We start from the raw sequence: 22,735 nt of genomic DNA on the forward strand, positions 1-22,735 counted from the left end.
TTGGCATTTTCAATGGTATCCGTTAGGGGTGTCTGCTTACCGTGTGTCAAATGCTGGCCTAAACACGGGGGTAGATATAGTCCCCTCCCCGTATGGGGGCCACCAGTCTAAGCAAGAGGGAGAACGGGGATCGAACCCCCAGTTTGCCGTCGAGGTAACGGAAGCACGGAGCAGTCAAGCGACTGGCCCGAGGTCTCCCGGCGGGCGGGTGGCGGAGCCGGGATTAGAGCCCGGTCCTCTCGGCTCCCCGGCCGGGCTCTTCCCACTAGGCCACGCTCCTTCCCCGCCGCCCCGGCCGGTGGCTCCGTCGTTCGTCCACTCAGTCGTATTTATTGAGCGCTTGCTGCGTGCGGAGCACTGTCCACGGCCGAGCGCTCGGGAGAGTCCAACGCGACAGAGAACAAGGAGCCTAGCCCGTGGTCTGGGGTCGAGAGGGCAGCGGCTCCTTGGCTGGCCGCCGAGGCTGCCGGGAGCCCCCCCTCCCTCCCCGACCGGCCCAGCCTCCGGTGGGCTAGCCCGCCAGGGGAGGGGGCCACGGTCGGGGGCGAGGAAGCCCGCTCGGCCGTTAGCCGCCTCGTTAACCCGTACCTACCCCACCGCTCAGAACAGCATTCGCCACGCAGTAAGAGAAGTAGTTAGAGAAGCAGCGTGGCTCAGTGGCAAGAGCCCGGGCTTGGGAGTCAGAGGTCGTGGGTTCGAATCCCCGCTCCGCTACTTGTCAGCTGTATGACTGTGGGCAAGTCACTTCCCGTCCTCTGGGCCTCACCGACCTCATCTGTAAAATGGGGGGTGAAGACTGTGAGCGCCACGTGGGACGACTTGAATACCCTGTATCTCCCCCGGCGCTTAGAACGGTGCTCTGCCCATAGTAAGCGCTGAACGCATACCAACATTATTAGCAAGGGCCAGAAACCAAACGAAAAAGTCGTTTCTGCAGATCAGCCCCGCATCTCACCGGGGACATCTTCCCCGGGCTAGCGGAGCGGAGGCAGGGAGGGCTTTGCCCCAAGCAGGTTTCACCCCTGAACCGGAGGACCGTCCCCGAAGCCTGAGGGCTTCCCGCTCGGGCGGTGAACCGCGGGCGAGCGGCCAGTTGGCCGAGCGCTTCGGCTGTTGATCCGAGGGGGGCGGCCCGGCTCCAGCTCGCCCCTGGGCCTCATGCCGCTCTCAGGCCTGTGGGTCCTGACCTTCTTCCTTGTCTCGGGTGTCTCTGTCTGTAGCATGTGCGTCTGCTGTCCCGCAAACAGTTCCAGCTGAGGGCACTGATGCAGAAAGCCAGGAAGACCGCAGGGCTCAGCGATCTCTACTGACGCTGCTCCGACCGGAGGCCCCGGGCTCATCCAAAGCCGTCTTCTCTGCGCCCCTCTCTCTCGCTCTCTCTCCCTCCTCCCCCTTCTCTGACTCCGACAGTAGGTGCCCGGAATAAGTTATTGCACCCCATCACTCGAGTGTAAAATATTTTGAATCGATAATATATTTTCTTTTTTCTCTTGGTAAAGACCGGCTTTTATTAATGCACTTTCTATTCCCTGTAAACTCTCGTGCTGACCGTTGGATCGACGGTGCCGATTAAAAGATCTCGTTGCATACTTTTTCCCGTCTGGGCTGCTTCTCCGTGGCAGGTGGATCTCTCGTCCAAGAAGCTCCCTTGCGGTCGGCACACTCCGACCGGGCCTCCCCCGGCCCACCTGAACGGGCTGCTTCCCAGCCCCGGTCCGGGCCGAGGGGGAGGTTTTTAGTTTCTCACCGCTATTTGTTAAGCGCTATTCGTAGTGCCGGGGTAGATGCAGACTGAGCAGGTCAGACACGGTCCACGTCCACGTGGACAGACTTCATCCCCATTTTATAGATAACTGAGGCCCAGAGAAGCGACTCGCCCCAAGGTCCCACCACAGGTGAGCGGCTCAATTAGGCTGAGAGACCCCAGCGGCCACAAGGCTCGTGATGTGACGCTCACTTCACTTCTCTAGGCCTCAGTTCCCTCATCTGGAAAACGGGGATTGAGACTGTGAGCTCCACGTGGGACAGGGACTGTGTCCAACCTGATCTGCTTGCATCCACCCCAGTGCTTAGCCTGTTCCTGGCCCGAAGTAAGTGCATAACAAATACCCCCCCCAAAGAAGCCTGTCCGACGCTCCTCCTGTTCTCACACACAGCTTGCCAGAGAAGAATATGGCCCAGAAGGCATTTGGTTTATAATAAGAATAATAATTGTGGTATTTAAGTGCTTACCCTGTGACAGGGGTGGACACAAGTAAATCGGATTGCTCACGGTCTTAATCCCCATTTTCTAGATGAGGTAACAGGCACAGAGAAGTGAAGTGACTTGCCTGAGGTCACGGGATTAGAACCCTCGATCTTCCGACTCCCAGGCCGGGGCCCCATCCCCTGTGCCGTCTTACCGGTTCCGTGGACACTCGAGACTCCGTTAAACCCTCTCTGTGCTCTAAGCTTCAGCCGGGGTCTGCGCCCCAAAGGCCAGCCCGGCCCCACGTTTGACGGGTCGGTCTTGTGTGCGTGGCCGAGTTTAGAGCTGAAGGCGAGAGAAAGGAAAGGGGGTGATGAGGGTGACTCCCTTCTCCCGGACATCGGGATCAGCGGCAACCCGGCGGGAGCGCTCCAGGCTGAGGCTGGGTGAGGCAACTGCTTCCGCTGTCCGAAGACGGAAAATCTCAAAAGACTTGTCCTACCCCGCCCTCGATGGATGTGTTGGGCGTCTGACACGGATCCCCCCCCCCCCCCGGGTCCTCACCCGTCGCAGCTGAGGAGTCTCATCGCCGTCCCCGCTGATACGACCGGGACCTCAGAGCTGAGCAGACCAGGGTGATGCAGGAACCAGTGGACTGGATTTCCCGAATTGGGAACGCTTACCGAATACACGACACAGCCCGAATTACTCTACTTCCTCGGCTACTAAAGACCCTCCACGACACACCTTCCAGCTGGCGAATTCCAAGGGACGGCGAGGACTACGCTTGCTTTTCGGGCTCCGCTCTGAAAAAGCCGAGCGATCGTGCTTAGACCTGACGTAAGACCGGCGCGCACGTAACTCAGCCAGATGGCCCGATTGGCAGTTCCCGGTTTATTGGAAAGGGAGGTGGGATACTTAGAGTGGGGGGGGCGTGTGGAGCACTAGGATCTGGGGGGCACTTCAGGAAAACGTACCGTCCCGACAGCGCGCCGAATGACGGCACTCCTCGGCACCTTAGGATTCCCCTTTCGCAATACAGCTCGACCCCGTCCGCCTTGCGGAAACACACCACCCCCCCCCCCCGGACCGCAGGCCCGCTGCACGACCACTGGACGAGATTCACCCGGCATCCAACCAGAGCTACCGCGTTGGAGAGACGCCTTGCCCCACTTCCAAAGCTGAAACCCACCCGTCGGGCAACCGCCTTTACAGTCGGTGCCTAACGGGTGAGCGGGAGGACGGGGGAAGAGATGCGACCCGCTTCATGTGCCACCCGCCCGATCCCCGACCCGCTACTGTACTGGGATAGAGCGTCCGGCGAGGAGGCTTTAAAACCGCAGGTCCTTCTGAATTCCCCACAGCGTATCTGCGCTCTTTTTCAGTTGAGCCTCCTCCTCGGGCATCAGGGGGATCTTCACCACCTCCAAGATGCCGTTCTGGCCCAACACGCAAGGAACGCTGAGGAAGACTTCATCTTGGATCCCGTACAGACCCTGAAAGGCACATGGGAAGACCGTTGGGCCTTCTGCTCCAACCCCTTCAAATACAGAGTAAGCGCTTAACCGATACCATCCTTATTAAATACCCCCGACCACCCGCTCTCCCCGCCCTTCAAAGCCCTATTTAAAAGCACATCTCCTCCAAGAGGCCTTCCCCAAGCCCTCTTTCCCCCTCCCCCCTTCTGTGATGCGTCTCCTTTACGTCCTTCATATTCACCCCACAACACTCGCGGATCTCATCCGTAATTTATTTTAAATGTCTCCCCGGTCCCTGGAGACGGGAAGCTCATTGTGGGTGGGGAATATGTCTACCACACTCTCACGCCAACCACTTAGTACGGTTCTCCGCCCAGAGTAAGCGCTCCCTAAATACCGTTAACCGATTGATTGAGCGTTCCAGTATTAGACACCTACCCTGGATGTCACCTTTCAAAAAACCGCCACTGGATTCAGCGTTAGAAATTCCTCCGCTCATTAATAATAATTGCGGTATCTGTTAAGGGCTTCTGTGTGGACCACTGTTCCGGTTTAGCGGCCAGAGGCCGGGCTTGGGAGCCAGAGGTCGTGGGGTCTAATCCCAGCTCCGCCACTTGTCTGCTCTGTGACCTTGGGCAAGTCACTTCATTTCTCTGTGCCTCAGTTCCCTCATTCTGGCAAACGGGGATGAAGACTGTGAGCCCCACGTGGGGCAACCTGATGACCTTGTATCTACTCCAGCGCTTAGGACAGCGCTTGGCACATAGTAAGCGCCTAACAGATACCATCGTCATCGTTATTATAAGTGCCACGGGAGATACAGGTTAATCAGGTTGGACCCAGTCCCTGCCCCATATGGGGCTCCCGCCCTAAGTAGGAGGAGGAACGGGTAGTGAATCCCCATTTTACAGTTAAGAAACTGAGGCCCAGGGAAGTTAAATGACAACAGGCACGTAGAGTCAGGTAGAAGCCAGGTCAGAAGACTCGAAACCCGTCATCCTTCCACGAGGCCACGCTGGTTCAGTGCAGGGCTCTGCTGGATAAAGGAGGCTCAGACAGCACGTGGTCGAGTCATTATTTCAGAGCCAAGTTACCTGAGCTCCTTCCTGTGACTGACCCTTCACTCCGGTTTCAGCTGGTCCGTCACCTCAGCGACTTAGAAGGGAAAGGCCGTCTGAATCCCCAGGTTCTTGCCTTGGCCAGGCCCATTTTAACTGGGCAGGAATAGTGACTGGCGACATTTATCTTCCCCTGAAGACTGCCAGCTCGCTGAGGGCGGGGACTGTGTCTGTTCATTGCTTTACTGTACTCTCCCCCAAGTGCTTACTACGGTGCTTCGCACACAGTGAGGGCTCAGTGAATACGCTCCAACGAACGAATGAAAGGAAGGGCTCGATAAAGCGATTGATTCCACCCCCACTGGGGACGGCGCACTGTCCCATGTGCTCGAGAAGTGCATGGAGTCGAAGGAGTGACCTGTTTTCCGCCCTCGAGGACCCCACGGGGGACAGAAGAATATTTTTGGCCTGAGCGAGCGGAGGCAACAACCCACCGTGCAGCCGAATGAAAATCCGCAGCTCCCCGCGAAGACGAGGTGGTCCTTCGTCCCCCCGAGAGGAGAGGGGCTGGGGGGGGGAGCGGGCGGTCTGGGACTCGCCACGCCCGCTCTCCCCGCTCACCTTAATCATGGTGGAAATGGGGTGCACCCGCCGCAGATTCTTCATAACGCTCTCCGCCAGGTCGGCCACCGAGAAGCCGATGGCCCAACAGGTGTAGCCCTTCGCTCTGATGACCTCATAGGCGCTGCAAGGGAGAAGACGATTGAGCACGTTGCCCGGCCGCCTCCACAGTTTTCTCTCAAACCAGCCGGAAGGGGCCGCGGAGTGGAATATCTTCTCTAGGTCCCACGATTTCCGATGGGACGGTCTGCTCCTGAATCCCACGCTTTTAATATTCCCCCTTCATGAGTGGGGGCCTCGCCTGCCTCTAACTATAATAATAATAATAATAATAATATGGTATTTGTTAAGCGCTTACTGTGTGCCAAGCACCGTTCTAAGCCGTGGCCTCCGTGGGTCAGTGAAAATGTCTTCAGGGGACCGGGCTGAGCAAGGAGGCCAAGACCTGACATTGGACCTATCCCAGTGCTGAGTTGAGTGATTAGCACACAGTAAGCATTTAAATATCACAATTATTACTATTATTAATAATAATGATGATGATGATTGTAATAATAATTTTTTAAAGGGCATGCTGTGAGCCGGAACCCTGTTGCGGAGAAGCAGCGTGGTTCAGTGGAAAGGGCCCGGGCTTGGGAGTCAGAGGTCGGGGGTTCTAATCCCAGCTCTGCCATTTGTCAGCTGTGTGACTTTGGGCAAGTCACTTCACTTCTCTGGGCCTCAGTTACCTCATTTGTAAAATGGGGATGAAGACTGTGAACCCATGCGGGACAACCTGATTACCTTGTATCCCCCCTCCCAGTGCTTGGCACATAGTAAGCGCTTAACGAATGCCATCATTATTATTATTATTATTATTATTATTATTATTACTCTCCCAAGCGCTTAGTACAGTGCTTTGCACACATTAAGTGCTCCATCGATACAATTGGATGAATGTGGGGTCAATTGGAGTTAGTGGGCAAGGAACCAGGTTGAGCACAGTCAGTCAGTGAGTGTTTACTGTGCGCAGGACACTGTAAATAACAACAATGGCATTTGTTCAGCACTTACAATGTGCCAAGCACTGTTCTAAGTGCTGGGGTAGATACAGGGTAATAAGGCTGGACACAGTCCCTGTCCCACATGGGCTCAAACTCTTAGGACCCACCTTTCGGATGAGGTACCTGAGGCCCAGAGAAGTGAAGTGAGTTGCCCAGCGCCATAGAGCGGACACGGACGGAGCTGGGGTTCGAACTCGGGTCCTCCTTCCTCCCAGGCCCGTGGTCTAAGCACTAAGCCACACCGCTTCTCTATGTGCTTGGGAGGATTCAATACGACAGAGTTGGTGGACACGCTCCCCGCCCACAACAACTTTACTGATCTGGGACGGGATTGGGGCGTGAAGCTGGTTTGGGGGCGAGGCTGGAATCGGAAGTCTCCTGGGGGTCGGGGGCAAGGGACGCACCTGGAGGCCCTCTTAATAACAATAGTGGTGGTATTTGTTAAGCGCTTACTATGTGCAAAGCACTGTTCTAAGCGCTGGGGAGGGACAAGCCGATCAGGACGTGGGGCTCACAGTTTTAATCCCCATTTTCCAGATGAGGTAACTGAGGCCCAGAGAAGTGAAGTGACTTGCCCAAAGTCACCCAGCTGGCAAGCGGTGGAGCCGGGATTAGAACCCACGACCTCTGACTCCCAGATCCGGGCTCTTTCCACTGAGCCACGCTGCTTCTCTTCAGGGAGCAGAGTCCCCCTTCCCCTTCCCCTCCCACTTTCCTTCTTTCACAGTGGGGATTCCCAGTCACGTCCCTACAGACAGACTTGGATCCCTTTTTGGGTCTGCCCGGTGCTGTTGGAAGGTTAAACCGGGTTGTTGCGCCTGGGATCGGGAAGCCGCAGCGGGAGAGCAGAAACGCAGCAGGAAAACCGTTTGAACTGATAATACCCTGAGCGCTGCTATTTCAGGATGGAGTCCCGTTACCGGCGGGAGCCTCGGGTTTAAATTTAAAGCGGCTGCAAACTCACAGGCCTCTTCGCAGAGAGCTCCCTCCCGAGAGCGACCGCCAAGCCGCTGGGATCTCTGAAACGGCTACTACTTACCAATCGACCACCTCCTTATGAACATCTCTCCACCGCTCCTTGTCCGCGTCGCTTCCGAATTCGGGGTACAGACCCTTCAGAGAGACACCGGCAACGTTCACCCCACTCCACACGGGCACTTTGAAAGAAATGGAACGAAAACCCGGGTATTCGTTAGCGTGACGGCAGTTATTCCCACCCAGGCTCAGCCTCTGAAATCACTCCCTGTCGGGTCCTTTCTTCCGGGAGTCCCTTGGGAAATCGCCCGGAGACTTGCGTGAGGAGAAGTGTTGAGGTCTCGAAACACCAAGACGTTTCAGTGAGAACCTGCTTAGGGCTCTTCTCCTCCTCCTCACGTGAACTGTCTTCCCTCTCTCCAACCTCAGTTTCCTCCGCAGAGCCAAGGAACCCACTGGATGTCACAATGGCGAGCTGGTTTGGGGGATTTTTTTTTTTTTTATATTATCTGTTAAGCGCTTACTATGTGCCCGGTACACGACAGTGAATGAATGATACTGTACTAAGCGCTGGGGTGGATACAAACTAATCAGGTTGGACCACGGTCCTTGTCGGCGTGGCTCAGTGGAAAGAGCCTGGGCTTGGGAGTCAGAGGTCGTGAGTTCGAATCCTGGCGCTGCCACTTGTCAGCTGTGTGACTGTGGGCAAGCCACTTTACTCCTCTGTGCCTCAGTTACCTCATCTGTAAAATGGGGATTAACTGTGAGCCTCCCGTGGGACAACCGGACTACCCTGTATCTACCCCAGCGCTTAGAACGGTGCTTGGCACATAGTAAGCACTTAACAAATACCAACATTGTTGTCGTCCCACAAGGGGCTCACAGCCATCACCCCCATTTTACAGATGAGGGAACTGAGGCCCAGGGAAGTGAAGTGACTTGCCCCAAGGTCCCACAGCAGACAAGTGGCTAAATCGCAGGGATAAAACGCAGGACCTCTGACTCCCAGGCCCAGGCTCTTTCCACTAGGCCACGCTGCTTCTCAATCTTGGCAGAAAAAGCTGGACAAGCGCACACTTTCCTGGCAACGCGGTGACAGAGCGCTTCCTCTTCCTTTACCATTAACCCTCTGGGCAGTTATAAAAATAATCTGGTTGAAAGGATTTGCCCTACTTAGATTACAGTGTTGACCTTTTTTGAGTTGGACGGTCCAAGTCAAATATAAACCCAACACTTGAGTCCTGCAATGCCTCCCCTTCTGACAGCTGCATAAATGGTCAGATCTGGCTGTGCCTCCTCTTCTCCTCTCTCTCTCTGTCTCTCTCTCGTATTTTTTTGTGGGACCGTTAAAAAAGGAGCACTGTTCTGCAAGGGTTTACCCTCCTACTGAATGGGAGAAATTAGATCCACACACCAAAAAAAAATACGACACGCAAGTGAGTGTCCGAAAGAGCAAGTGATAAAAATGGGATATGAGATAAATGCAATCCATCATATTTACTGAGTACCAAGCACTTGGGAGAGTACAATAGAACAGAGTTGGTAGACATGTTCCCTGCCCACAACGAGCTTTCAGTCTGGGCGGTGTGGGGGATAGACATTAAAATTAATAAATTACAGATATGTACCTAAGTGCTGTGGGGCCGAGGGCGGGGTGAATATCGATAATGATAACAATTATGGCATTTAAGTGCTTACTATGTGCCAGGCACCATACTAAGCGCTGGGGTGGATACAAGCAAATCGGGTTGGAAACGGTCCCTGACCCCCCGTGGGGTGATAACTGGAGGGAACCGTGGGGTCAAGGGAGGATTTCTTTTTCTTTTCGCATGGGGAGAAACGAGTATGTTTGAAAGCGGTGGGGAAGAAGCCACTGGAGAGTGAGCAGTCGAAGATGGCGGTCAGGTAGCGAAGAAGATGAGGGGCAAATGTTTTGATTAGGTTGAAGGGACGGGGTTGGATGCGCAGGAGGAGGGGGTGGATTTTGAGAGAAGGCAGGAGATCTCCTGAGATCCTGCTGGGACAGAAGGGAGAGTTGAAGAAGGGTCAGGAAGGAGGGACTGGGGAGAAGCAGGGGAGATTTTAGGGAGCTCATACCTTAGAGTTTGAATTTTTTCAGCGAAGTAGATAGGCGGGGCAAGGGATTGGGGTGGGCGGTGGGGAGTTAGAAGGGGTTGGAGGAGGGAGTTAAACATCCGGGACAAGTGGGGCGAGGGCAATGGGCACGGGTCTCAATAAGGATGGAGAAATCGTTTTGCCAGGCAGAGGAGAGGGTAGAATTAAAACTTGAGGCGGACGTGGTCGGCCACATGTCTAGATTTCCGCCAGCCGCGCTCTGCGGTTCTGTACGGGAGCGAAGGAAGTGGACGGTGGAGGTGAGGCAGGGCTGTGGGTTAGCGGTTCGAGATCGACGAAGGTATCGGGGAGCGAGTGCGTCGAGTTCATTAGAGAGGGTGGCGCTGAGGACGTCAACTTGCTCATCAAGGGAAGGTAGTTTGAGCGTGAAGGCTAAATGGGGCTTGACGATTTGAGAAAACTGGATGGGGGCAAAAGATCAGAGGTCTCTGTGAGGGAACAGCACAGATCTGTGGGGAGGAAGTGTGGGGGGGGGGGGGGGGAGAAAGCAGGTGAGGAGACAGTGGTCAGATGGAGGGATTTCCAGCGCTGGTGAGGGTCGAGATTGTACAGTGTCTAGAGGTGATGAGATCAAGGGTGTGTCCAAGTTGGTGAGCCGCAGAGCTGGGGACTGAAAGGAGGAAATGGGGGGGTCGCCATATTGCTGAGGGAGAGGTGGCAGGACGGTGGATTGTGGGACCGGTCAGGGAGAGAGATCGGCCTGAGGAATTACCGCTCCATTTCCAGATGTTTCCCCTTCGCTGAGGGGAACCCCCAGGACCCCCGTCACCTTCCCACCACACCGCCTGGGACCATTTTTCCCCGACGCTCAGCAATTACGGTATTTCTTATGCGTTAACTATGTACTAAGCACCTGTGCTGCGCTCTCCCAAGCGCTTGTTCCGGCGGCCGGCAGGATGAAGCCGCATGGCCCAGTGGACAGAGCGCGGGCCTGGGAGTCACAAGGACCTGAGTTCTAATCCCCGCTCCGCCATTTGCCGGCTGTGTGACCCTGGGCAAGTCATCTCACTTCTCTGGGCCTCAGGTACCCGTAAAATGGGGATTAAGGCTTCTGAGCCTTATGCGGGACAGGGGCTGGGTCCAACCCGATGATCTTGTATCTACCTCAGGGCTTAGAACAGTGCCTGGCACACAGTAAGCGCTTAAATACCTTGAAAGAAAGTGCTCAGTAAACACCACCGACTGCCTGCAGGGTGGAGGCAGGAAGGCCTGCACAGTGGAGAGAATCTGGTCTGGTCACTGGACTCTGAACGGCCTGAAACCCCCAACAGTCAGTCCCTTTCACCACGGGACCTCTCTACCGCTTCCTTTCCCTTTTGCGTCACTTTCTCGCTTGGATTTACTCCCAGCACTTACGTCCACATCTCAGATTGATTTATTTTCTAACAACGTCCGTCTCCTCCTCTACACTGAAGCTCGTTATGGACAGGGAACGCGTCTACCCAACTCTGTTAAAGTGTCCTTTCCCAACTTACTATGGCGCTCCGCACCCGGTAGGCGCCCAATACATACGATCGAGTGATCGACTGAATAGACTCGTTGGACTCGACGATCTTTTACGTTAGAAGTTAACCTGGCCTAGTGGAAAGAGCACAGACCTGGGAATCAGAGGACCTGGGTTGCTGGGTGACCTTGGGCAAGTCTCTTCACTGGGCCTCACCTGTAAAATGGGGAGTTCACACCTGCTCTCCCTCCGATTTGAGCTGAAAGCTCCATGTCGGGGAGGGACTGTGTCCAATCCGATTAACTTTTATCAGCCCCAGCACTTAGAACAATGCTTATTACACAGGAAGCGTTTAACCGATACAGTTATTATGTTGTTTTTCTTTTGGTTGCGGTGTTTTTCATCTTTCCCGTCCTCACCTTACTCTCGGTTCACAAGCTCTTGGAAGGCCACGGACCTGCCTAACTCTCCCCAGAGTTTCTTCCCCAGCACCCATTACAGTGCTCTGCCCACTGAACAGTCTACCACTTCAACCTACTGAATGTCTAGATCGCCACGTCTCTATCTCTCGGGAAAACCCGTTTCCGCGTCCGGGGCGCTGTACTTGCCGCTCGAGTCTCCGTGCTCCCCGAGGACCCAGCCGTGGCAGCTGGCAGAATGGAGGCCCAGCCTCTCCCCCAGCAGGTAGCGGAATCTGGAAGAGTCCAGATTGCAGCCGCTCCCGATAATCCGGTTCTGGGGGAAGCCGCTCATCTTCCAGGCCACGTACGTCAAAACGTCCACTGTGAAGACAGCATTCCGGTTAGAGACTAGGAATGCCGGGAGGACCAATTCTCTTCACCTGACTTGAAAAATCCGACGGTCTCTCTGGGAGCCAACTACCGATCCCTTCATGAACACAAAGGGGCACGATCTCCTCTAGAACCGATTCTCGCGTTGGCACCCTCTCGGATGGCTTTCCGGGGACCTCTCCTTTAACTCCTAACTAGGGAACCCACGAACGATTACGTGGCCCCAACCCCTTAAGGGTCAGACTGACGGGGAACGCATTGGCCATCAACGACAGACCCAATATTATACTCTGCCAAGTGCTTAGGACAACGCTCTGCACACAATAGGCACTCGGTAACTACAGTCGACTGACGGCTATTCCGTTTCCCCTATCCGTAACTTATTTTAACGTCTGTCTCCCCCTCTAGCCTGCAGGTGCGATATGAGCAGGGAATGCGTCTACAGACTCTGTTGTACCGGACTCCCCCAAGCACTTGGTACAGTGCTCGGCACACAAGAAGCATTCAATAAATACACTGATCGATTGATTATCGACCACCGTTATTATTATAAGTGAATAATAAGTGAAGCGGCATGGCCTACTGGATAGAAAATGGGCCTGGGAATCTGAAGGACTAGGGTTCTAATCCCAGCTCCGCCACTTGTCTGCTGTGTGACCTCGGGCAAGTCATTTCACTTCTCTGGGCCTCCGTTACCTTATCTGTAAAATGGGGATTAAAACTGTGAGCCCTCCTTGGGACAGGGACCGTGTCCGACCTGATTACTTTACATCTCCTCCAGTGCCTAGATCGAGTCCCTGGCAGATAATTAGTGTTAAACAAATACCAAAAAAAATAAAGGGAATGTGACGGCAATTCGGGTCACTGACGGGAACTAATCTACGCTCGGCCCTTCTTTGAGGTCCCCCGGCTCTTGCCTGCAAATGTCGATCGAGAGATCCACGGCCACTGGGCCTCTGAACTCCGGGATGGATAGCTAAAACCCACGCCGCTCACCAGTTGAGCTGGTTAAGGGAAAGAGGTCCTCACTCGGCCTCCAAAACGACTCACCCGGATTGGACACCACGAGTAACTTGCAGTTGGGGCTGTACTTGATGATGTTGGGAATGATCAGTTTAAAGATGTCCACGTTTCGCTTGACCAAGTCAAGGCGGGTTTCTCCATCCACTTGGCGGGCACCTGCCGTGATCACCACCAGCTTGGAGTTGGCGGTCACGCTGTAGTCTAGAGGAAGGAGGGACGGAAACTAGTTGGGGTTCAGAAACGTTTGCGGTTTTACAACTAATGCAACGGCCCGTTCCCGTTCCCCCTCCCGACTCACTTCGGGTCTGGCGACTTAGGGTACGAGCCTGCCGAACCCTCATCATTCCCTGGTGTTTCCCTCCCGGATCCTTAGCACTTCCTTCTAGCTCGGGGAACTTTTTTAGATTTCTCTTTCCGAGGCCTGCGCTCTCATACGTTTACCATAGGTGTAATCCTTCTGGCTCTCGCATACGACACCGATCTGGGGGTTTATGTGTTTGGGTTTGTTCCGTCTCCCCCATTCGATTGGGAGCCCCCCGAGTGACCGTATCTAATCCCAACTTGGGTCTTCTCTCTCGGTGCTTGGTATAGTCCTCTGACCGCAGCAAGCGCTCTATAAATTCTATCATTACTTCTACCAGACGGAAAGCTCCCCAAGGACGGGGAGCTGGGTCTTGTTCTTCCTGTCACAGCCCTCAGTAAATAACAGCGCTCTGAACACTGTGGCCATTGAGCAGCTGACTGGCTGAGTCCTTCCATTCATTAAACTAATTCTGGTCACGCCAATCTATGGGATTTACTGAGCGCTTACTTGGTGCAGAGCACTGTACTAAGCGTTGGGAGTGAGATCAATTCCCTGAATGGGCAGGGATTGTCTCTATCTGTTGCCAGGTTGTACATCCCAAGCGCTTAGTACAGTGATCTGCACAGAGTAAGTGCTCAAAAAATACTATTGAATGAATGATTGGAAAAAGTGGGGGCCAGGAATGGCATTCCAGTTTCCCATTCAGCCACGTTTTTCCAGTGTGGCCCCAACTTCCATATCAATCTATCGATGGTCTTTATTGAGCACCTACTATGTACAGAGCACTGAACTAAACTTGGGAGATTCCAGTACAACAGAATTAGACACCTTCCCTGCTCATAATGACCTTACAGTCTAGGTGGATTTCAATAGAAATAATTTATAATGTAATTTAAAGATATGCACATAATTTGGAGATATGCACATGATTTCCTTGTGTCCAGTCCTATATTAACCCACAAGAGGGGTCCGGATGAATCTCTTAGGAGACTGTATACAGAGTGGTTGATATTTTTAGGCCCGCGGCTTTAGTCTGACGGTGAAATCTAAGGCCGAAGAGTTCTGTGGGTCTCGTCTCTGACCTTTACCACCGACTTCTGCCTAACGAGGAAATGTGTACTTATTGCCAATAAGGACTTACGGGAAAATCCAGCAAAGTAGCATTGGGTCTTCGTTCGGCTGACTGGCAAGCAAATGAAATACGAGCTCTTGAATGAGGTGTTTTCAAACTTTAAAACTGTTGCACCCACAGATCCAGGCTAAAATTCTACCCCACTCAACTCTCGTCTTTGCTAAAAGTAGAAATGTTTGGAATTCACAGGGTATTTTCCAGAAGAATTCTGGAAATTAAGTGCATTCCAAACTCCATCGTGAAGCTGTGGCTACTTGATAACCAAATCAGTCTTATTGATTGAGTGACTGCAGTCAACCGTACTAAGCGCTTGGGAGAGTATAACAGAGTTGGTAGACACGCTTCACGTTGTCTAAAGTTCACAACGAGCTTACGGTCTAGAGGGCAGACATGAATTATAAATTATGGATGTGTACATAATCATAATAATGATGATAGTATTTAAGTGCTTACTATGCGTCCAGCACCGTTCTAAGCACTGAGGTAGATACAAGATAAGCCCACATGGGGCTCACAGTCTTTAATCCCCATTTTTCAGACGAGGGAACTGAGGCACAGAGAAGTGAAGTGACTTTCCCAAAGTCACCCAGCTGACAAGTGGCAGAGCCAGGATGAGAACTCACAACCTCTGACTCCCAGGCCCGGGCTCTTTCCACTAAGTCCCGCTGCTTGCCACATAAGTTTTGGTTTTTGTCCGTCTGTCTCCCCCGATTAGACTGTGAGCCCGTCGATGGGCAGGGATTGTCTCTATCTGTTGCCGAATTGTCCATTCCAAGCGCTTAGTACAGTGCTCTGCACATAGTAAGCGCTCAATAAATACTATCGAATGAATGAATAAGGGCTATGAGGCTGAGGGTGGGGTGAAAATTCTAGTGCAAGGGTGAGGCAGGAGGGAATGGGAGAAGAGGAAACGAGGGCAAAGTCAGGGAAGGCCTCTTAGAGAAGACGTGATAACCAGTTTATAGACAGGCAGGAGAGTAAACGGCAGTTCCCATTCAGCGGGGCGGCCCGTTCACAGTGCTGACTGATGACGACAAACCTTTGCCAGAGACGATCTTCGGCATTTTAAGGAAGAGGCTGCCGTGCTGGAGATCCATCATCTCTCCTTTCAGCTTATTCTCCATGGCATCGACGAGGGCAAGTTCATCAGTCAGGCCCTAGAAAACACAAAGGGCAGTGAAAATCCCAAGAGAGATTTTGAAGGGTAAAATGAAAATTATAACCTATAATTCTAATTCTCTATATGTTCTAGAGAAGCAGGGGGGCTTAGGGGAAAGAGCACAGGCTTGGGAGTCAGGAGCCAGGTCGCGAGTTCTGATCCCGGCTCTGCCACTTGTCTGCTGTGTGACCTTAGGTAAGTCACTTCACTTCTCTGTGCCTCAGTTCTCTCGTCTGGAAAATGGGGATTAAGACAGAGTCCCACGTGGGACAACCTGATTACCTTGTATCTACCCCAGCGCTTAGAACAGTGCTTGGCACATAGCATATGCTTAACAAATACCATCATCATCATCATTATTATTATTATTGTAACCCCTGGAGGGATAGGGAGCGTGTCCAATGTAATTATCTTGTGCTTACCACAGAGCCTAGTGCACATTAAGTGCTTAAATACTGTTCATTCTAAGGATAGCCTTTATTAAGCGCTTACTCGCTACACTGTGGGCAGGTATTGTACTTTTCCAAGCACTTGGAACGGTGCTCTGCACACGATAAGCGCTTTATAAATACCTTTGAATGAATTTATAACCAAGCCCTGTGCTTAAATGGAGGGGGAGCTAATCAGATCATCAGATTTGGCACGCTTTCTGTCCCACATGGCGTTCACCGTCCAAGAGATACTTTATTCAGCCCTCACTGGCTCCATCTTTGCCCGGTCCCCAAAATGATCCTAAACCCGGACACTGTCGCCTCCACTGCTGTACCTTAGTGGATTTAGGGAAGAAAGAAAAAATCTGTGGGTGGTCTGGGATGACAGAAGCTGTAGGTGAGAAGAGGAAGGCTGGGGTACTGGAAATTGGATGGAGTTGATGGGGAGAGGTAGAGTCTGAGGTGGAGAAAATGGGTAGGTGAGGAACTAGAAGTGGAGATGAGGGGAAGATGGAGTATGTGAGTGAACTGGATAGCAGGGAAAGAGAAGGAATAGGAGAGGAAAATATTTGATGCAGGGCATGGGAGATCACATTTGCCTTAGATCAGGAATAGGAATTCAGGAGAGGAAAATGAAGGCAGCAAAGGAGGTCAGGAGAGAAGAGAACGGGTAGGAGCGACAGGAAAAGAAGATGGTGAGGGAATAATAAGGTATTTGCAGCCTAAGATATCTAGGTTTTCATTAGAAAGACAACCTAGATAATAGTGTTCCATTGCTTAATCTAATGCCGTTTAGCTAGTTCCGAGATCAGAAGCAGAAACTGTACATTTGGGATCATGAAGTTACTTTCGCTGTTCCCATGAAACCAAGACAAAAGGACTGAGACTTCTGAACATTTCATGTCTAAAGTTACAGTGCAAGAAGCCAAATCCTCAGGGTATGTGGACTTTACAATAACCCCCACAAAGCATCTAGCATACAAGAAACAATACCTCATTCACGGTAGCTCAGTCTAGAGATTTCAAGCCCACACACTGTGTGGCTAGTACATTTTCACCGTATTTGAACAAAACCGGAACTTAAGGAGACAGTATTGCCTCGTGGAAAGAGTCAAGAGACCTAGGTTCTAGTAACAGTATCGACACTGGCCTTTCAGCCAACAGGACACAACCTCCCGCTCTCTATGTCTATTATTATAATTAGTTATTACTAATAATAAAACAATAGTGATAATTGTCAAGGAGTATGTGCCAAGCATTGTGCTGAGCACTGTGGTAAATGCAACAATCAGATAAGGCAGCATCTGCCCCACACGGGCACAGAGACTAAGTAGGTGGGAGAACGGGTAGCGAATCCCCATTTTACAGATGAGGGAACTGAGGCCAGCGCTTAGTAGAGAGCACTCAGTAAATACTATCGATTGATTGAGGTACAGGGAAGTCGAGTGACCCCGTTCTAGGTCAGACAGCGGGCAAATGGCAGGGCTGGGATTAGAACCCAGCTCTCCTGGCCCCCAGCCTCTTGCTTTTTCCACTAAGCCATGTCCCTTCCCCGCTTTGACCCCCTGATTATCACTCACCTTCATTAGGATACTGACAGCACATGCCATGCCGACCGAACCCACCCCTACGATAGTGATCTTATTTTGAGGAACAACATCCTCTTTGACAAAAGTCTGAATCAGCTGACTCTTGATGGTGGCCATCATGGAAACCTGGCAGGGGGAGATTTCAAACTGCAACTTCACTCTGCAGGGTAAATGAAGTGTTATTTCACCCTGATCTACCCAAGGGCTAGACGGAGAGCAGTCCCCTGACCCACGCTGCTCCCCTCTCCCTGGTGCACGCCCCTGACCCTGAGAAGGGAGTTTCAATGGCACCCAGAGTCAGCAAGGTGAAGGGAGAGCTGGGGTGAAGGTCTCCCCAGTGTCACGATCCAGGCCCACCAGCTAACTCTGGGCAAACCGGGTCATTTCTTCTCCACAGCTTGGGGAAGCCGGCCACAACTCCCTTGGAAAAGGGAGAACGGGGGAGAATCGGGCAGGGATTGTCTCTATCTGTTGCCCAATTGTCCATTCCAAGCGCTTAGTACAGCGCTCTGCACATAGTAAGCACTCAATAAATACTATTGAATCAATGAGAAGCCAGAGGATGAGATCATACTCCCCAAGCACTTAGTACAGTGCTCTGCACATAGTAAGCACTCAATAAATACTACTGAATGAATAAGAAGCCAGAGGATGGGTTCAAACTCCCCAACCACTTAATACAGCACTCTACACAAAGTAAGCACTCAATAAATACTGATGAATGAATGAGAAGCCTGAGGACGGAATCATACTCCCCAAGCACTTAGTACAGCGCTCTGCACATGCTAAGCGCTCAATAAATACTACTGAATGAATGCGAAGCCAGAGGATGGGTTCAAACTCCCCAAGCACTTAATACAGCACTCTACACATAGTAAGCACTCGATAAATACTACTGAATGAATGAGAAGTCGGAGGATGGGGTCATACTCCCCAAGCGCTTAGTACAGCGCTCTGCACATAGTAAGTGCTCAGTAAATGCTACCGACTGAGAGCAAGCTGGAGAGCCAGGGGTGCGGTGTGGCCCCTAGGTTGGTGACCCTGACCCCCTCGGAGTCTGGGCAAGCCCAGGGATGGCCCCTACTCAGCTTGTTCAGACAACTCACAGGGGCTCGGGGCCAGGCACCAGCGAGGGGGCTCCTGGCCGGCCGGGGGGCCCGGGAGGAGGGAGCGGGCCTAGGGGGGCCGAGGCCAACTGCCACGGCCATCGCCTCCACCCTTCGACCTGTCCCCACTGACTCCAAGACCCAGCGCATGGCTCCTCTAAGGAAAAGGGAGCAGGGGCAAAGCAGGAGGCCGGGGAGCCTCGAAAACCCGAACCACAGAAACCGTTAACAACCCCATGACCACGAGGCCCAGCTGCTCACAGCTTTTCTAGGGCGAGCCCTTCGGCGCATGCGCACGCCGCCCGCCTCCCCCACACTGATTTTTAAATGGCACCACGTGCGGGCGGCGACTACGGGAGACGAGAATGCGCCTGCGCATTCCGCCCCCTCCCCCGCGTTAGACCGTTGTCACGTGCTGGGGGGGGCTGCGGGAGAGGGGAATGCGCCTGCGCACTCCGCCCCCCCCGAGACGTTAGACCGTTGTCACGTGCTGGGGGGCTGCGGGAGAGGGGAATGCGCCTGCGCACTGCGGCGGCCTCCCTCCCCCGCGATGATGTCAAACGGTTGTCACGTGGTAGGAGAGCGGGAGTGCGCCTGCGCGTGGCGGGCCCGTCCTCAACTTGAGGCCACCTGAAGGCTTTAATTGGGGCAGTTTTTAAGAAGAGATTTATTTCCTCTCACGTGACGATAATAATAATGATGGTGCTTGTTAATTGCAGCTGTGTGACCCTGGGCAAGTCACTTCACTTCTCTGTGCCTCAGTCCCCTCATCTATAAAATGGGGATGAAAACTGTGAGCCCCACGTAGGACAACCTCATCACCTTGTTCCCTCCCCCCCCCCGGCGCTTAGAACAGTGCTCTGCACATAGTAAGCGCTTAACAAATACCAACATTATTAGAGAAGCAGCGTGGCTCAGTGGAAAGAGCCTGGGCTTGGGAGTCAGAGGTCAGGAGTTTGAATTCTGGCTCTGCCACTTGTCAGCTGTGTGACTGTGGGCAAGTCACTTCACTTCTCTGGGCCTCAGTGACGTCATCTGTAAAATGGGGATGAAGACTGTGAGCCTCACATGGGGCAACTTGATTACCCTGTATCTACCCCAGCGCTTAGAACAGTGCTCTGCACATAGCGCTTAAATACCAACATTGTTATTATTATGTGCAGATCACTGCTCTAGGCGCTGGGTTAGATTCAGGGCAATCAGGTTGTACCACAGGGACCTCACATTTTTTAAACCCCGTTTTTATAGATGAGGTAACTGAAGCACAGAGAAGTTAGGTGACTTGCCCAAGGTCACACAGCTGACAAGTGATGGAGCCAGGATTAGAACCCACGACCTCTGACTCCCAAGCCCCGGCTCTTTCCACTAAGACATGATGCTTCTCTATGTAATGGTCAGGGTAGCGGTGGGACCCCTCTAGTTTTCCGTAGATTCTAGTCCCTCAATGCTGTAAGCTCGTCGTTGGCAAGGAAATAGGTCTGTTTATCGTTATATTGTACTCTCCCAAGTGTTTAGTACAGTGCTCTGCACACACCAAGTGATCAGTAAATACAATTGCCTGACTCGCTGACTAGTTGGGGATTGAGGGAGATTCCGCCCACCCTCACGGCTTGCATTGAGGGAAAGGTAACCCCACCTGCCCCCGGGCCCAGGCAAAGAAGCAGGGAAACTGAGGCTCGAACAGATAGCGGAAGCCAGGAGACGGCCCTCATCCTCTGGACGTTCACGCAGTGACCCTTGGGTGCCCATCCCCTCTCAGATATAATGGAGAACGAAGATGTAGGTAGAGCTAATCAAAACACATGCCAAATTAAGGATTTCATGTGGGCCCAGTATATGTGTGTGTATATATGCTGGAGAAGCAGCGTGGCTTAGTGGAAAGAGCCTGGGCTTGGGAGTCAGAGGTCATGAGTTCGAATCCCCGCTCTGCCACTTGTCAGCTGTGTGACTGTGGGCAAGTCACTTAACTTCTCTGGGCCTCAGTTCCCTCATCTGTAAAATGGGGATTAACTGTGAGCCTCATGTGGGACAACCTGATTCCCCTGTATCTACCCCAGCGCTTAGAACAGTGCTCTGCACGTAGTAAGCGCTTAACAAATACTGACATTATTATTATTATACACAGAGAAGCAGTGTGGCCTAGTGGAAAGACCGTGGGCCGGGAAGTCCGCTGTGTGACCTTGGGCAAGGCACTTCTCTGCGCCTCAGTTTTCTCATCTGTAAATGAGGAGGGAACAGATCCGCCAATTCTGTCGTACCGATGGCGAAGTAGATGGAGTGAGGTCATGAGTTCTAATTCCGCCTCTGCCACTTGTCTGCTGTGTGATCTTGGGCAAATCACTTCACTTCTGTGTGCCTCTTTTCCCTCTTCTTTAAAAGGGGAATTGAGACTGGAAGGCCTATGTGGGACTGGGACTGTGTCCAACTTGATTTGCTTGTTTCCATCCCAGTGCTTAGTACAGTGCCTGGCACATAGTAAGCGCTTAACAAATACCATCATCATTATTGTTAGTAGGAGTACAGTGCTCTGCACACAGAAGTGCTCTATAAATATCAATAAATTGAATGTAAAATGGGAATTAAATCCTACTCCTTCCCACCCTGTGAGCCCCATGTCGGATAGGGATTATGTCCAATCTGATAAATCTTGCATCTACCCCAGGGCTTAGAATAGTGCTTGGCACATAGTGAAAGCTTAACAAGTACTGCAATTAGCACACACACATACACACACTTATTTTTCTAGTCCCTTATCCCTAATTTTAATGTCTCCCCCTGTAGACTGAACTCCTCATGGGCTGGGATTACATCTACCAACCCTTGCCTTGTACCTTCCCAAATGCTTAGTGCTTGGCACACAGTAAGAGCTCAATAAATACCCCTGACTGATGGCTGCAGGTGGGGAGAAAAACGTGTTCTAGGAAGCCCCAAACATAGAAGATATGTGTACAGGCAGACTGAGAATCTGAGAGCTAAAAGCTCAAAAATCTTGGTGCAATACTGTAATATATATTGTAACAAGATTTAGAAACCAGATTTTTGCAGTTTGCCACGAATCATCTTGCAATTTACTCGTACGTAAGTGGACTGAAATGAAGAAATTGCCCCCCGCAAAGGAAATGAAGAAATCACTGTAGGTGGCCTGAAGAAATGACCAAGGACTTTCGTCTTTCTCTTTTGATAAATGTAACGAGAGATAGCCTTCCAACCAAGTTACTTCCAGGTACAGTACTTTAGTATGGGGGGAAAGAATCTGCTCGATACGTGAGTTATAAAAGTTACACTCCCTAAAACTTTTAATCTGATTCACGGAAGAGACCATTTTCTTTGTTACTATAAGAGAGTTAACTGGATTAGTGTCCCTTGAAGTACATCCCTGACCGCTTTCTTTTGGATAGACTAATGGCTGTTATCCAATGGGAAAATTCTACTACTAAAATGCCTATATATCTGAAACGCAAATAGTGGAAGATGTTAAAATTACCGAAAGCTGGCAGGTTTTTCCACAGCAAGCCTTTAATTTAGGGTAGTTTGGGCACCTGCAGATTCATTTACTCTCCAGTATCAACCTTCAGGCAGTCATCAGTAAGGGGAAACTACGGTCTAAGCGTATTTTCGCCCTAACCCTCAAGCCCCAGCCCGCTTTTCAACCTGAACAACCCAGTTGCGACTTCTGTGGAGTAATTCAACCGAGACACAAAAGCAGCAGTTCATGATTTATTGGGGGTGCGGGTCGCTACAGAGTTGGTTGCATATGTAGATCTGGATTCCTATTTGGGGGAAATTTACAACTATTCTAGTACGTAGTACACAAAATAAGGTCCTCTGGGGAGTTTATGCAGCGAGACACGGAGCAGTATTGAGTGGACGACGGTGGAGGTGGGATGTGAGCCATCAGATGCGGAGAAGGGTCAGTCTAGGATGTCTGGTGAATCTTCTTTTGGAAGGAACACACTTACACTGTCAGGGGTAAGCTGCAGAAGACAACGGGACCAGAAGACAACGGGACAAGACCACCACGCTCTTCCGGCCCGAAGGGCGACCGCAGCAAACACGAAGCGGTGTGTGCTGGAACTAAAACGCACCGACAGCAATACGAGACAAGCGTCGCCCGGGGTCAGGTTACAAACCAACGGGAGGAGCCACGTGTCACCATTTCCCATTTCTAGCTCTAGGAAACCGGGATCTTTTCATGGGGCTTAAATTTTTTTCAACTTGGCGGTTGGCGCTTAATCAATCGGAGGCTGGATAAGGGAT

The 22,735-nt window shown here is 52.1% G+C and overlaps 2 protein-coding genes across 3 annotated transcripts in view; one reads left to right on the forward strand and one right to left on the reverse strand.

The window, feature by feature from the left end:
* TSG101 (tumor susceptibility 101) overlaps nt 1-1,592 on the forward strand; it is a 63,588-nt gene extending 61,996 nt beyond the window's left edge. For both annotated transcript variants that reach the window (XM_029060327.2, XM_029060328.2), the window contains one exon: nt 1,221-1,592. In XM_029060327.2, coding sequence (XP_028916160.1) covers nt 1,221-1,310 — 90 coding nt within the window. In that variant the 3' untranslated portion in view covers nt 1,311-1,592. The remainder of the gene's footprint in view (nt 1-1,220) is intronic.
* A 1,471-nt stretch (nt 1,593-3,063) lies between these two features.
* On the reverse strand, nt 3,064-18,794 carry LOC100086607 (L-lactate dehydrogenase A chain-like). Its single transcript, XM_029060243.2, has 8 exons — nt 18,479-18,794; nt 17,364-17,498; nt 15,233-15,350; nt 12,785-12,958; nt 11,552-11,725; nt 7,428-7,545; nt 5,346-5,469; nt 3,064-3,684 (listed from the first exon to the last, which is right to left on the reverse strand). The coding sequence occupies exons 1-8, from the start codon at nt 18,626-18,628 to the stop codon at nt 3,520-3,522; spliced, it is 1,158 nt and encodes a 385-aa protein (XP_028916076.1). The 5' UTR covers nt 18,629-18,794; the 3' UTR covers nt 3,064-3,519.
* Between the last annotated feature and the right edge of the window lie 3,941 nt (nt 18,795-22,735).

This window comes from Ornithorhynchus anatinus, chromosome 3 (genome assembly GCF_004115215.2).
Source record: "Ornithorhynchus anatinus isolate Pmale09 chromosome 3, mOrnAna1.pri.v4, whole genome shotgun sequence".
Classification (NCBI taxonomy): Eukaryota; Metazoa; Chordata; class Mammalia; order Monotremata; family Ornithorhynchidae; genus Ornithorhynchus; species Ornithorhynchus anatinus.

What these genes read in the sequence shown, in the direction of transcription:
- LOC100086607 (XM_029060243.2), bottom strand. Translation starts at nt 18,628, where the DNA reads ATGCGCTGGGTCTTGGAGTCAGTGGGGACAGGTCGAAGGGTGGAGGCG. An exon ending in GAAGATCGTCTCTGGCAAAG is followed by an intron (nt 12,959 to 15,232) that starts GTTTGTCGTCAT and finishes TCCTTCCTCTAG; the next exon opens with ACTACAGCGTGACCGCCAAC. An exon ending in CATAAGGAGGTGGTCGATTG is followed by an intron (nt 5,470 to 7,427) that starts GTAAGTAGTAGC and finishes TCTCCCTTGCAG; the next exon opens with CGCCTATGAGGTCATCAGAG.